The sequence below is a fragment of the Sprattus sprattus genome (genome assembly GCF_963457725.1).
Source record: "Sprattus sprattus genome assembly, chromosome: 4".
NCBI classification, from domain to species: Eukaryota; Metazoa; Chordata; class Actinopteri; order Clupeiformes; family Clupeidae; genus Sprattus; species Sprattus sprattus.
Window position 1 is genome coordinate 32,092,845 of NC_137923.1, and position 14,069 is coordinate 32,106,913.

At 43.0% G+C, this 14,069-nt stretch overlaps 1 protein-coding gene across 2 annotated transcripts; it reads right to left on the reverse strand.

The window, feature by feature from the left end:
• Nucleotides 1-887: 887 nt before the first annotated feature.
• On the reverse strand, nt 888-14,069 carry smad1 (SMAD family member 1). 2 transcript variants are annotated; one of them, XM_080837436.1, is made up of 8 exons: nt 14,012-14,055; nt 10,839-10,946; nt 6,617-7,286; nt 4,041-4,331; nt 3,118-3,234; nt 1,711-1,932; nt 1,214-1,470; nt 888-1,041 (listed from the first exon to the last, which is right to left on the reverse strand). In XM_080837436.1, the coding sequence occupies exons 3-8, from the start codon at nt 7,014-7,016 to the stop codon at nt 898-900; spliced, it is 1,431 nt and encodes a 476-aa protein (XP_080693562.1). In that variant the 5' UTR covers nt 7,017-7,286; nt 10,839-10,946; nt 14,012-14,055; the 3' UTR covers nt 888-897. The 2 variants fall into 2 exon arrangements, with proteins under 2 accessions (XP_080693562.1, XP_080693561.1); XM_080837435.1 differs by lacking the exon at nt 10,839-10,946 and having other exon boundaries at nt 14,012-14,069.

The following is a 14,069-nucleotide window of genomic DNA, read 5'->3' on the forward strand; positions in this document are numbered from 1 at the left end:
AGCAGATCATGTGTCTTTAATTCCTCTGTCACTTACTTAACAATCTCTGTGACATTCCTCTCACCATCTTGACATAACCACCCATAATTATCTGTTGCACTGGTTTATGTAATAACCTGAATATGTAAACTCAATCTAATCTAAAATCTAGTGACGAATCCATTTTAACATTAATTTAATTTTTTTTTTACTTTTCAGTTTTTATTCAACTGAACACCCCTCAAAACTCCCTTACCACTCTGTACGAGTCTGTACACATACAAAAAAAAAATTGCCTCCCCCCACCCACTGTCCCAAACTCCCCATGGAACTCTCCAGGGGCTCCCACATGGAATACTGTGATGTAAACTTAAAAAGGTGGAGGAGAACAGAAGAAAAGACAGAAAAAAGGTAAACAAATGCTATAACAAAAAGAAGGCCACCAGAAGATTCTAGAGGAAGGATACTTGGCAATGAGTATGCTAGTCTGATTTTTTTTTATTACGCTTGGTCACACATTTAGTTTTTAATCAAGTATCTTCCAGATTCCCAAATAACAACTCAACTCTGAAAACTCCCCAGTCAGTCTTCTTACCCCAATATGCCCTAGTTAGACTTCCTTCAAGTACAACAGAGCAGCACAGACCTGTTCTTGAGGGAAAGAGTGTGGACCAGTTTTCATAAAGCTTACAAAGGGGCTGGTTGAAGCAACATGACTGTGATAAGAACTTCACTGCTGAAAACCAACAAACACCCTGGCCCTCTAGAACTGGTCTAATGCATCCTCTGAAGTTGAGTACAAACACCCACCTGAGCTACCCCCTGCCTATCAGTCAAACTACTGCTGTGGATACCCAGGGGGTGTGTGTTCTGATTTACCCCACCCCCACCCACCCTTACACCCAGGCTCAGTTCTGATTAGGACACCGATGAAATGGGGTTGTGAGGAGAACCCATCTGGGTCAGGACCTTATCCAGCCACTGCAGTGGGCCATGCAAGTGGATCTCAATCCAGCAGGGGGTGCTAGTGACATCCTGCCGGTGGTACTCGGCACCCCAACCCTGCAGCAGGAAGATAGAGCAGAGCAAAATAAGAGAGGAGACCGTACAATAAGCATTTCTCTAGACTTGTTAGTATCATTTGTCTGTTTGTGTTGAGGGATGTAGTGATTTTGATCTGTGGTCCAGTAAAGAAAGATAGACTGTGTGTTTTTGTCAGAAGTGTATGCAATACCTTTACAAAACTCATGCGGATGGTGCACATTTTGGTAAGCTCGTATACAGCCTCAAATCCGTGGTTAACAGATTGGGCCAGCAGCTCGGCGAACTCCTGGTTGTTGAAGATCTTGAGGCTGCAGCCACTAGGGATCTTACAGACCGTAGTAGGATGGAAGCCGTGGTGGTAGTTACAGTTACGGCTCTGCACAAAGATGCTGCTGTCACTCAGACACTCAGCATACACCTCTCCACCCACATAATACAAGTGCACGCCTGTAGAGAGATCAGCAAGGACATCACTATGAATACATCTCAATGTCAAATATCTTTTGCTTCCCTGACTGTTTGGAGCTGGTCATTTGTCATTATTACTCATACTACAGTAGTATACAGAGTCAAAAGGACACTAGTGAATGACTACGACATTTATGGTATTTAGTAGAAGTAAAGACCAGTGCTCTCTGCTTCAGTGCCACATACAGTTACATGACCCATTCATGCTTTGAGCTGTACCTTTGCCAATGTGGCGCCGTGTGTTCTCAATGGTGGAGTTGCGATTGACATTTGAGAGTAAGCCCAGACAGAAGCGGCTGCGATTATTGGAAGGGTCAGTGAAGCCGTCCACCAGCACGCTAGTAGAAGATGCCTGGAAGGCCTCGCCCACACGATTATTCAGCTCATAGTAAACAATACTGCACCAATGCTTGGGCTCCTCGTAGGCGACTGGCTGCACGTCTGCAAGACAAATCCACAGACATGCACGATGACTGACAATCAGACAGAATACACAGACATGCACGGTGACTGACAATCAGACAGAATCCACAGACATGCACGATGACTGATAATCAGACAGGCACAGACATGCACGATGACTGACAATCAGACATAATACACAGACATGCACGATGACTGACAATCAGACAGAAGGCACAGACATGCACGATGACTGACAATCAGACAGAATGGAATGGAACAACACTAGATGATACAGCTAATTTAATAGCTTTTTTATCGACTCACAGTCACTTGCTTACAGTTCGAAAAAAGGAGGCCGTCAAACTAATACAATAATCAATCGTAGTTGAGCACTGTTAACCACTTATTGTATTTTAGCAGGCTTTACATTACAGGCATTACAACATCACATGGGTCACATCCAATTAAATCTATAGACACATGTAGATATTCACACTGGTCGTTGTATGTGTGTGATGTGTGCAACTGCTGACTGTTGATTCTGTACCCTCTACTCAAAGCGGGTATCTGTTGGCAGGCTCTGCCAGCTACACAATGCCAGTGGACAGGGCTACACGCTGCCAGTGTTTATCTAGCACATACCTCTCCCCTACTTCCTCTGTAATGCAGCCCTGCTCGCCAGGTGTGTTTTGTCTAAGCCCATTTTTTCCAGAGGCTTCCAACAATAGAAGTGTGAACGTAGTTACCCCACCCACTCACACACTCGTTCAGGATGCAGCTTGCCAAAGCCTCCCACTGGCCCTCCACACACCCACCCAAAAAAACTCATCACTTCCTTGTCTTCCATTTGCACTCATTTCCTAAGTGAAATTGTTTCTGCTAGCATCCTTGAACTGTAGGTTTGTAACTGATGCTAATTTTAACCGTAGTATTTTATAGGGTTAGGCCAAGATCTACTAGCATTTTGCAACGTTTATGGTGTGAAAAAGTGACTTAGAAATTACATAAGCGTCAATTTATTTACCTTTAAAAAAGCCTTATCCCTTTTTAAGACCTTTCTTTGACTTACATCTCAAGGGATACACATTTAAAACTCTGCTGCTTTCAAAGACCAAATTCTTGACTTGTGTGATGCTTCCCTTCTTAACAGCTAAATTCAGTGAACTGTGTTTGTTCAGTGTTGGGTTGCTCCTCTGACACAGAGCTCCGCGGCTAGAGTACCTGGGCGGTTGCTGTTCTCAAGAGACAGAGAGGGAACCAGCAGGTTGGTGTCCATTGGCTGAGGACAGTCTTGGGTCATTGGCTCATCTGGGGGCATGTAGGCAGGTGGAGGGGTTTCTGTACATTAAAACATGAACACACAAATACTTTCTTAGCTTAATGGTATTTTTCCACCCATTCTGTGTTAAGTGAATGTTTTAAAACAATCTGCCACATCCATAAGCGGCCAATTAAATATACCCCTCCGTTCTGCGCTCCTGAAGAAACATTCAAGCACAAGCGGCCCTTAATGTGATTGCTTGAGATAGTGTTTTGCTTGTTTCCCATTTACAGTTTTTTGGAGCGCACACACTGTTTTGCTAGAGGAACAACATTTAGCTGAATTACAGGGATTACAATAAAGAACTGCACCTCTAAAATGAAAAAAGTTAGTCTGCTCACAGCCCTCAGAAGAATGTGACACTTATCATTTGACTAAGTAATTATACTGTATATGATCCGGTGATGACAGTGTCCAACAAATATATTTTTGTATTAGTACCATAAGCAACAAACAAGAACTACAAGTTTCCCAATCCAATGAAACAATCTCTGCATTTTTGGAATGAACCATACACTAACTAGCTGATCAGTTATTGACAGTCAATGTATTCCCATTAAGATATGAAGTATTGAAAAATACATTAATTAAATGTCTATTCTTTAGTTTAGCTTAGCTATTTCTAAAGTTTAGCTTAGTCTATTAGAACTACATTTTGGAAGTATTTTCGTGGAAGTGTGCAAATGATAGGACTGCTATGTATTTATTTTTTTAATTGTATATAGTTGTTATCCTTTACCCTGTGCCTAGATACTACCAACTCTGTTCATTGCCAAGAAGCCATTTATGATGAATTTTTCAAATGCAATAGAAGACATCTCACCTGGCATCTGGAAGGGGCTGCCAGGGTCTGTGCTGGAGGGGGACTGTGGTAAAGTGGCACCGCTGCTCGCATTGCTGCCAGGGGAGTTCGGGTAGCTGTTAGTGGGCGAGTGTGGCACAAAGGGCAGGTTGCTGACGGGTGGCTGTGGTGGCTGTTGTGGGAAGGAGTCGGGGAAGGTAGCGTTCTGAGGCATGTGAGGCTCAGTCTGGTGCAAAGGGTTCCGAAAGCGAGGCAGCATACTCAGCTTGGCGTTGAACTCGCTGGTGCGCGGTACCAACACAGGGGGCAGCACTGAGAAGGAAAAGGAGAAGCTTACTCCACAGAAATCATTTTACGTCTCCTCCTTCATAAGAAACTAGAGGGCTTTTATCTTTGGCACGTTTGCAGAGAAACAACTATGGACTCTATTAACAAATGTTCAATGTACAGACAACAGGAGAGTTATACAGAAATGTGTCTCGTTGTTGTAGAGCTTAAACTTAAGCGGTCACTTCGGCCCTGTGAAGTAAACAGAAAACCTACTCCAAAGATACACAATAGCTATGTTATTTGACGAAGGAAACCCCAAAGTGACAAATTAGATTGTTATGAGGTATGGTGGCAACAAAAGGCCAGTTTGGCATGCCACAACATTTGCATATTTAAATACTGCTGACACTACACACTTTGTCTGTCCAATAACAATCGTTTTGGGAGTTATGGGCTGCATCTGTTTCTTTCCACTCTGGGGGAGGGGTTGTGTTTGGAGGGCCGACAGGTGTCCTCGTCTTGACTACAACTGACCCTTAACAAGAACACTAAAGCTAGGCAACCTCTGCTTCCTCCTATTGTGTGTGAATGTGTGAGTGCATGTGCCTTTGAGTGTATCTGTGAATGTGTGTGTGCGAGGGAGGGAGTTCCTGTACCACTCTTCCTCTCCACGGCCACATGTTCACTTGTGCCTGCTAGGCAACAGCACACACACGCGCACACATACAGCAGACATGCAAACACACACACACACGGTGCACACACACACACGGTGCACACACACACACACACACACACACACACACACACACACACACACACACACACACACACACACACACACACACACACACACACACACACACACACAGTTTGCCATGAAACAAAGCCTTCATTCTCCCCTTGGCTGGAATTTCCTGCTCCCGTTCTGCTCACACACATCCACATGTATGCACACACAGATCTGCACACCACACACACACACACACACACACACACACACACACACACACACATCACAGCCTGTGGACAGCTGTTTCTGTCTCGTCAGCTGACCCTCATCTTCTGCTTAGCCAACAAAAGAGGGTTGAGCTTTTGATGTGCACCCCTCCACCACCCGCCCCTCTTCACAAGTGTTTTGCAGCAGAATCACCGGGCTAACAAATGGTGGACAGTGAGAGCAGAGGGGGGAGGAGGGGGGGAAATGTGGTTGCGATGAGAGATAGAGAAGCAGAACGAACATCTGCAGGGGCCACAGGAAGGATGAGTGAGAGGACAAAGGGAAGGCCGATAATGGAGCATCTGATCCTAAGTGGAGGTTGAATGTACTAGTTATGAGGGAAGTGAATCAGTGGTGATAGTAAAACCAAAACACCGGAAATTATCTAGAACAATACAGTCAGATTTGGACTAAAGAAAAATAGGAACTATTTGTGGTTTAAATAAATGGTTTCAAGTGAGTTTACAGCCTTTTCTGTTATTATACTTGTTTTGCTTTGTAGTGCTCATGGTATAAAGCTTATCACTGCTATATATATGGACATTTTGCCAATCCAACTCTAACAATTATGGGTAAGTACAATTAGGTGACAATTAAAGTAATACTATGAAACAATTTGACACTTTATGATGTATGGTTTTATAGGCAACTAGTTTTGGTACAATCCTCAAATTAATTTTGATAGCATATGGTCATATGGTGATAGACAGATAAACACCTGTGTCTTTCCCACTAGCCATCCAGGATATGCACTATATAGTCCTTACTGGAACACCCTGCAAAAATGGAAGAAAAGCTCTCACGGCATGACATTGTCAGCTATACTGCCAAAATACACCAGTTAGTGGGTTGGCAAGCTTCTATCAGTGTCAACTGGGCTGTTGGTGGTGTTTGCAAGGTTTTTACATGCCTTTTAGGTAGTTAGCTTCCTAGTTTAGGAACAGAACTCCTTATTTCTGCTTTAAGTGACCCCAGGTTTTATATGTAGAGACTGAAGTGAGAAAATGGTCAAGAAACATGTTTAAGTTTGTGGATGAATGGAAAAAAAACATACAAGTGATTCCTAGACATGTACAGTCTCACTGCAACAACAACCTAATATGGAGGGCCTGATACTGGTCTTCACATCAACACCAGAGAGGTGCCTAGGCTTTTTCAGAAAGATGAAGAACAAAGCACTTTATAAGACCTCAGTTTCAAATGGGTGGCATAGCTGCATAACTCTGGCCACCCAAAAAGAAAACACATTATTTAGAAAAAACATATTCCCAACAAAATGACAATCTTACTCTACAAAGCAGAGCTGTGCTGGATGGGGACGCCTCACCTGGACTGTCTACTCTCTTGTAGTGATAGGGATTGATACAGACATCCTTCTGCTTGGAACCGAACGGGAACTCGCAGCACTCCAGTGCCTTCAGCTCGTGGTGAGACTGGAGGTCAGGCCAGCGCCACACACGGCAGTAGATGACATGTGGCAGACCCTTGCGGTGGGACACCTGGAGGCGTCCGTCCAGGGAGCGTGGAATGGTGACGCAGCTGCTGGGCTGGCCGGGGCAGCTGAGGGCTTTCTCTAACTCCTCCATGGCACCCTTCTTCTTCTTCAGCTTCTTCACCAGGGCGTCCACCGCCTTCTCCGCCCACTTCTCCTCCTCGTCCCCCTGCTTCCAGCCCAGCAGCCGCTTCACGGCCGGGCTGGTGAAGGAGAACAGCGATGTGACGTTCATGGTTGGCGGCTTTGCCTTGCACGCCCCAGGCAGCTGACGCCCACCACCCCCACCCCACACCACCTGTCCTGGTCTGGGCCTTTCACAGAGAGGAGAGGACTCCTGCTGATCCCCACACAGCTCTCACGGGCATAAGCACACACACACACACACACACACACACTGATGGTGGAGGGGGGTGTCCACAGGGTGCAAGTCAGAAACACACAAAACAACTCTTGGTCCTCTGGAGTTTCTAGTCAGGGAGATCAGAAAGGATATTCAGGAAGCCTAGTGGGAGAAAGTGGAGACAGAGATTGTATTAGCATACTACACAAAAACCTTCCTTCTAGACAGACAAAAGCATAAGGCATTTCTGTTCTCCCCTACAAAACACTACAACAGATGAGGTACAATAAGTATAATCTTGGACTGATGAACAGATTTTATCATTACATTGGGCTACTTGAAACTCATATAATCATATCAGGCTTCTCTAAATCTTGGCCTGTTTTCACCTAGCATTTTATCTTACCACTAAGAGTCCTCCTGAGTCGCACTAAAAGTTTCTCACTAAAGGTTTGAACCTAAATCCTATTTACAAAGCTGCTGAGACAAACTTTTATTAAGGAAGAGTAAGAACTCCTTGGCTAAGGAGACTCCACTGCTATGACTGATGCCAAGTCTCATGCACAAGCTTACTCTCAAAGACCTCGGCAGATGAGTGACAGGCCTGTGCTGGCGAGTAGGCATGTGTTTTGTCTGCGCGTGTCTTCAGCGATGCATTGGGTTAGCCTTGTTCTATTTTGCTGCAATCATTGTGTTATGTCTGAGTGATGGGTACTGCATTGCTTGGTTCTGATGGTGAGATTTTTTTGAAGATGCAAAACAGTAAATGAGAATTTGTGTGGATGCTACAACTGTGTTTGTGTGTGAACCTTTCCTAACACAACAGCATGTGCTTCATAGCCTAACGCAGAGAACAACAAATAAATATGTGACATGCACATGAAATAATCCCACAGACTTCACACAGTTTTCAAAATGCATCTGCATGATCAGGGCTGGGAGGGTTACTTTTGAAATGTAACAGGTTACAGATTACTAGTTACCCTGTTAAAAATGCATTAAGTCGTGTAAATATTTTAATTACTTAATCAAATAACTTTTGGTGGTGCAAATTCAAAAACAATGCTCAAAATGTGAGCGCATATTGCCAAATGAAATAAAGCCTGTTGGCGAAAAGATGCAGAGAATGAATGTAAGACTCTACATATAAGCGTTAAAGCTATTTACCTACAAGAATATTTTCCCATGTAACCCCTTTGTAATCACCAACATTTTGATTAGTGTTGTAATTAAATCACATTTTGTTTTGTCAGTAACGCTGTAACATGTAACTAGTTACTCCCCAACTCAGTGTATGATGACACGTTTGTGTACACAGAAGCTGGTTCAATTTTGTAATCAAACCTTACACTCAATTACATTTCGGCAGAGAGTGGATTGTTTCGATTGGTTGACATTATTGCATCCCCTTACAAGCTCCACAGCCTAATTCTGCATTCTAAAACATTGTAATGTGAAATGATAGAAACTGGCATTTTTCATTTGTTTGAGAGCTGGTCTTAGTGAGTTAGGAGTTAGGAGGTCCTCTCGACTACTTCCTAGTTCTCAAAGACTTAGGTCCTAAGATGCTTTGTGAATACGGGCCCAGATGTAGAGAGATTCTCTCATTGTAACTACTAACAGAGATTCTCTCATTGTAACTTATAACAGAGATTATCTCATTGTAATTAATAACAGAGGTTCTCTTATTGAAATTAATAACAGAGGTTCTCTTATTGTAATTAATAACAGAGGTTCTTTCATTGCAACTAATAACAGAGGTTCTCTCATTGTAACTAATAACAGAGATTCTCTCATTGTAATTAATAACAGAGGTTCTCTTACTGAAATGAATAACAGAGGTTATTTTATTGTAATTAATAACAGAGGTTCTCTTATTGAAATTAATAACAGAGGTTCTCTTATTGTAATTAATAACAGAGGTTCTTTCATTGTTACTAATCACAGAGGTTCTCTCATTGTAACTAATAACAGAGGTTCTCTCATTGTAATTAATGACATGACAATGTTCGCAGGTGTCAGTGTAAGGGGGTATGGAAGTATGTCATAACATCTAGCATAATATCTTAGTTACATTGTCACAATTGACATGCCCACACTACTACTAAGCTTTCCATTTCTGGTTACCAGATCCTTTATGATGAACATTCTCATAATATTACCAAAATGCAGCTTGCACTTCAAGTAAATAGTTTCAAAAATATATTACGTTGGTGTTTGTCAGAAACTTCAATCACTACAAACCTGTGACAATAAGAAAGGAAATACTAGTGGAACTTGGCATAAATGTGCCATTTTCAGGCATGTCCCAGGACCCTCATTTAGTAGAGAGGAACAGGGATTGTGGGTATTTGGAGGGAAACAGGAACGTATGACTTGAAAGTTCACACCCTGCTTTGAAGTTGGCCAGAAAGGAGCTGTGGTGAGTCACAGCATTCATGTAATGTGATACTCTACGAAAAGTGTGAATGTGGTATTTGTCACCCTTTAAATAGTTTGGGGCATCTGAAAGTAGACACAGAAAAAACTTTTGCACTTATTTCACTAAACCAACTGCAATCAACCAAGTCAGCACAGTGCCACCACCTATGTTGCCGATTACATTCGATCAGAGAAAAAAAGACACATGAAGGGACAGCCCCCTGTCTTTCAAAGTCCTCAGATAGCTGCACTAGAATCAGTCAGGAGAGAGCAGACTAGACATGTGCCTGTAACATGGTGAGTTAGTCACATGTGTGGATGGTTATGCCTCATGCATCACCCATGGCCCTTTCAAAGAGGCCGTCTGCCCCCTCATACATGCTGCGCTTTTCCCAACCGGGCCACAAAGAAATTCTCAAAAGTGCGTCAGGTTGAGGTCTGAAAATCCTATATCTCCCAAGAAACAAGACAAACAGCAACTCCTGCATCACGGTCTTTCACATCAGGGTCCTAGGGGCCTAGAGAACAGAGTTTTATTTTTGGATTTGGTGCTAGGAGATTGGCACAGTTTACAGATCGGAGTAGCCCACGGAGTGGCTGCATGTGTGTGCATGTGTTTGTGAGTGTGTGGCATAAGAAGATTGAGAGACATGCTATGAAAACAGGTGCTGTTTATATCCCAGGAGGGGGGCTGGGTTGTGTGGGGTTTTGTGGCTGCTATCATGGTCCACAGCGACAGGAAAGCTAAAAAGTTTTCTCCTATATTTAGCAATGCAGTCCAATCTCTGCGCCAACTGCTAATTTAAAATCCCTGGAACCTGTGTTGTTACCAGGGAGGACTGCAGAGGAAGGCAGCCACATCCTTCTCTTATCCAATGAAGAGGCATCAAAGGAAACATCTAATATCCTCAATGGGTAGCCACCGTGGCAAAACCCCAGGGCTCCATGCAGGTGGAGGAGAGGAACAATTGAGGGAGTGGTGACCCTTTCCGCTGACTCGTCCCGGGGGTCTGTCCATCGGCCACAGATGCACAACCTCTCTTCGGGACGGAGGAAGAGTGCAGTGGGCAGGCACAGAGGTGATGCTGAAGGTTACTGCCACTCCACACTAGGCAAGTTTAATAGAACAGCACCGGGAAGTCATTCTGCACAAATGTACGTGATTTTGACTGAATCTACCGTTTTGAAAAGCTGAGACTAAGGACAATATAAATGTGTTCTTCCACCTAAAATGTAACCATACAATCAGACATACAATCAAATAGTTTTCCATCTAACATGCTGTTATCTAACCTAACTCCGCATTCAGTGACGACTCTTCTTCTTCGGTCGTGGGCATAGGGGAGGTTGACGACTCTTCTTCTGTCGTGGGCATAGGGGAGGTTGGCAACGACTTTTGTTCTGTAATGAGCAAATGGGAGGTTGGCAACTTTGGATGAGATGATTCAAGCGCCAGACTCTTGAATACAGACTCTCACTGTGGTCCGATGGACATCACAATGTCTGTGCCAGAGCAATAGAAATCATTGCATATAACACATTTTCAATCAGTTTCAATTCAATTAATTTAGTACAATACAGTGAGCATACTTAGCTGAGGTACACTTCTGCTGACAAGGCTTTGCGCAATATGAACACGAACATGCGCATTGGTGTGTCCAAAGTATACTCATTTTTGTGCTGTTGTGGATAAGCAGATACGGACAAACTGAGTGCATGCGCACTACGACCTTACTGTATTAACCACATGGGCACTACTGCGCTCTCAATTTCGCACATGTGCAGTCAATACGGACACAAAATTCAGCTGCAGCATGGATTGTCCATATGGGCTATACGGATGATGAAATGTGTGTCATCTCTACCGTGGAAAACATACACAGACTGTGTCCTCAGAAGTATACCAAACGCTGCAGTCTCTCAACAAAATGCTGTTGTATTTATATAACTAAGGCTATAAGGGTAAAAAAAACTCATGTGAGAGCCCTATGCTATCTCTAAGAGTACCTTACTGATCCGTGGAAACATGGTCTGCGTTGATAACTTCTGACAGACCTTGCACAGTTTGCCACCAGATGGATAGGATGAAAAAAAACAACGACTTTTAATCCAATTCTGTGGCTAATTCCAGGAAAGCACATCGGCTAAACATCTGGACCCTGAGAGCACAATGACACTCACTGTCATCTTCAAGAGCATTCCAAATGTGCCCCTAATTTCAGAATCTATACGTTCTGCTAACTCTACGACATATATATCAGTGTGCTGATTGTATTTGTGCTTACGGACAATAGATGTTTTAGATCATCTAACATGCTGGTCAAAAGAAAACTGATGTGGATGCAAGACACATCAATACCTATAAGCTTTTCATTATTAGGTGTACAGTAATGCCTTTCCATAATGAGACAGACAGAACATGCATCTTTTGTATTCACAAGAGGATATTTACCGTAAAAAAAACCCTCAAAGACATGCATAAAGGTTGATGAGAGAGTCAAACAGGATCCTCAACCAAACTCAATTTGATCAAATAATTGATTAATGCACATAACCTATTATAACCTATCATACCTATCATAACCTACATGCACATAACCTATTATTACATTTTACCCCAATGCTAAAACACTAGCAGAAGTGTGCAAAACCGTGCTCACTTAGTGTTACCAAGCTAACACAGCTTGATCACATGACAAGCTTTATCCCTCACCACCCCTACTTCTGCATGTATCATTTTGCGCTGCTTCAGTGCTGTTAATCAATTTAGCCCCCTGCAGCAGAGGATGAGGGGGCAGTAATGGTGCTCTCTCTGGGATCCCAGGGGACGCTGCATTATAGAGAACCTACATTATTTATCAGGGGCCTGGATCTGAGGCTCTCCATTAAGATCTGGCAGTTCAATTGAGACGTTGAAGAGATAGCTCAAAAAATAAAGGGAGAGAAAGGAATGGGGAGACAGAAACAAACAGAGGCACAGTCCTCGCAGGAGAGATTGGGAGTGGTGGTGGAAAAGTCATGCAGCTAGACCTATATCTGGTGACACATGCCAGTAAATCTGACCTTTTCTAAAGGCTTTTGATCAAATACTCTCGACATCCCAGAAGCACAGTATCTCTGAGGAAGAGAGGCTGACTGGAAGCGATGGCGGAAAGGACACTGACTGAAGAATGTAACCAAAAATGGAGGGAAGAGAAGAGGGTGGTGGGATGGAGGGGAAATAAATAAATATACAGGAAAAAGAATGAATGAAGGGGGGGAGAGGGAGAAATGCACTTGAAATACACTTCATCTGTTCATCATAAGTTCTGGTAGATTCTGGGGCCCAGATACATGCACATGGAGAACATACACCCTTGGAGAACATTTGGCTTTAAGAGAGGGACTCCGCGTGTCTTTCAGATATGTTGCCTCTATAGTATGCCAGTGAAGAACAGTTGTCATTTACTTACATTACTACATTTGTAAATAAACAGATATTGTAATATTTATTACAGGATTATGATGAGTTTGGGTGATGCAATGCACCACATTAAAAAAACTCAGAGAAAGACGCAAAAAAGATTCTTATAAACACTCTATCTGCATATATAGCATGTTATAAGTGGACCATGTAAAATCTCACACCTCCAGTCATCAGACAGACCAACCCAAAGGGAAAACATAAGCCAAAGTCATGAGAGGAATGTGGGAGAATAAAACAATTCAACCAAATCACAGACAAGGACAAATTCCCCGTCCTTTGAGTAATCTGATATGTCATCTTCAATGATGTCAGGCGATCTGGCCCAGGACTAACAGCCTCTGCATCCACAAAGCACCCACCCACACAAGCGCACATGCACACAGACACACACACTGTACAATGTGTGCTAAAATAGCATATTCCTCTCAAATACACAACACTGTCAGACTGTCTCCAAAACCATAGAGTGTCTTAAAATGTAGGCCACAATGACATTTGTCAATCTATTTGTCTCTCATCACTTATTCTAAACCTTTATCAAAGAACATTTATCAAAAAATACCACATCTAGAACCTCTCTCCTTCAAGAAATTAAAGCTTGACTGTAGCCTTCCACATCTATGGCTATGCTAGACACAGAATAATGAGGTAACGTTATACCAAGAGCCAGACATTGAAAGTACACTAACACGCAATATCGAAGACCAACTGATATGTATCCTATGCATTCATAGATGTCAACTAGGTTTGCAATAGAGGAAAACAAATTAATAGATATCTTGCACAATATAATGTTTCCAGTAACGAAAACCCCCAACATGCTGTCGACGTCCCTTATAAAAGACAAAAGTTTTGTAGCTCCACAAAGATACTTTCAGATACAAACGGTAAGTTGAATAAGATGCCCCTTTCTTATGTGTATGCGTAAATATAGTGCTGACACTGCGTCTTTGTAACTTTACGTGCTTTGTTAGTGAAGGCTGGAAGAAGTTTACTATACCTCGACTGCCTCTTCTAAGCGTTCCCTCCGCGCGTCCGTCCTACAGCCTGGCTCAATC

Coding starts and splice junctions, on each gene's coding strand:
- smad1 (XM_080837435.1), bottom strand. CDS start 7,016: ATGAACGTCACATCGCTGTTCTCCTTCACCAGCCCGGCCGTGAAGCGG. Junction 1,933..3,117: donor TGAGAACAGCAACCGCCCAG/GTACTCTAGCCG, acceptor TTTGTCTTGCAG/ACGTGCAGCCAGTCGCCTAC. Junction 1,471..1,710: donor ACGGCGCCACATTGGCAAAG/GTACAGCTCAAA, acceptor ATCTCTCTACAG/GCGTGCACTTGTATTATGTG.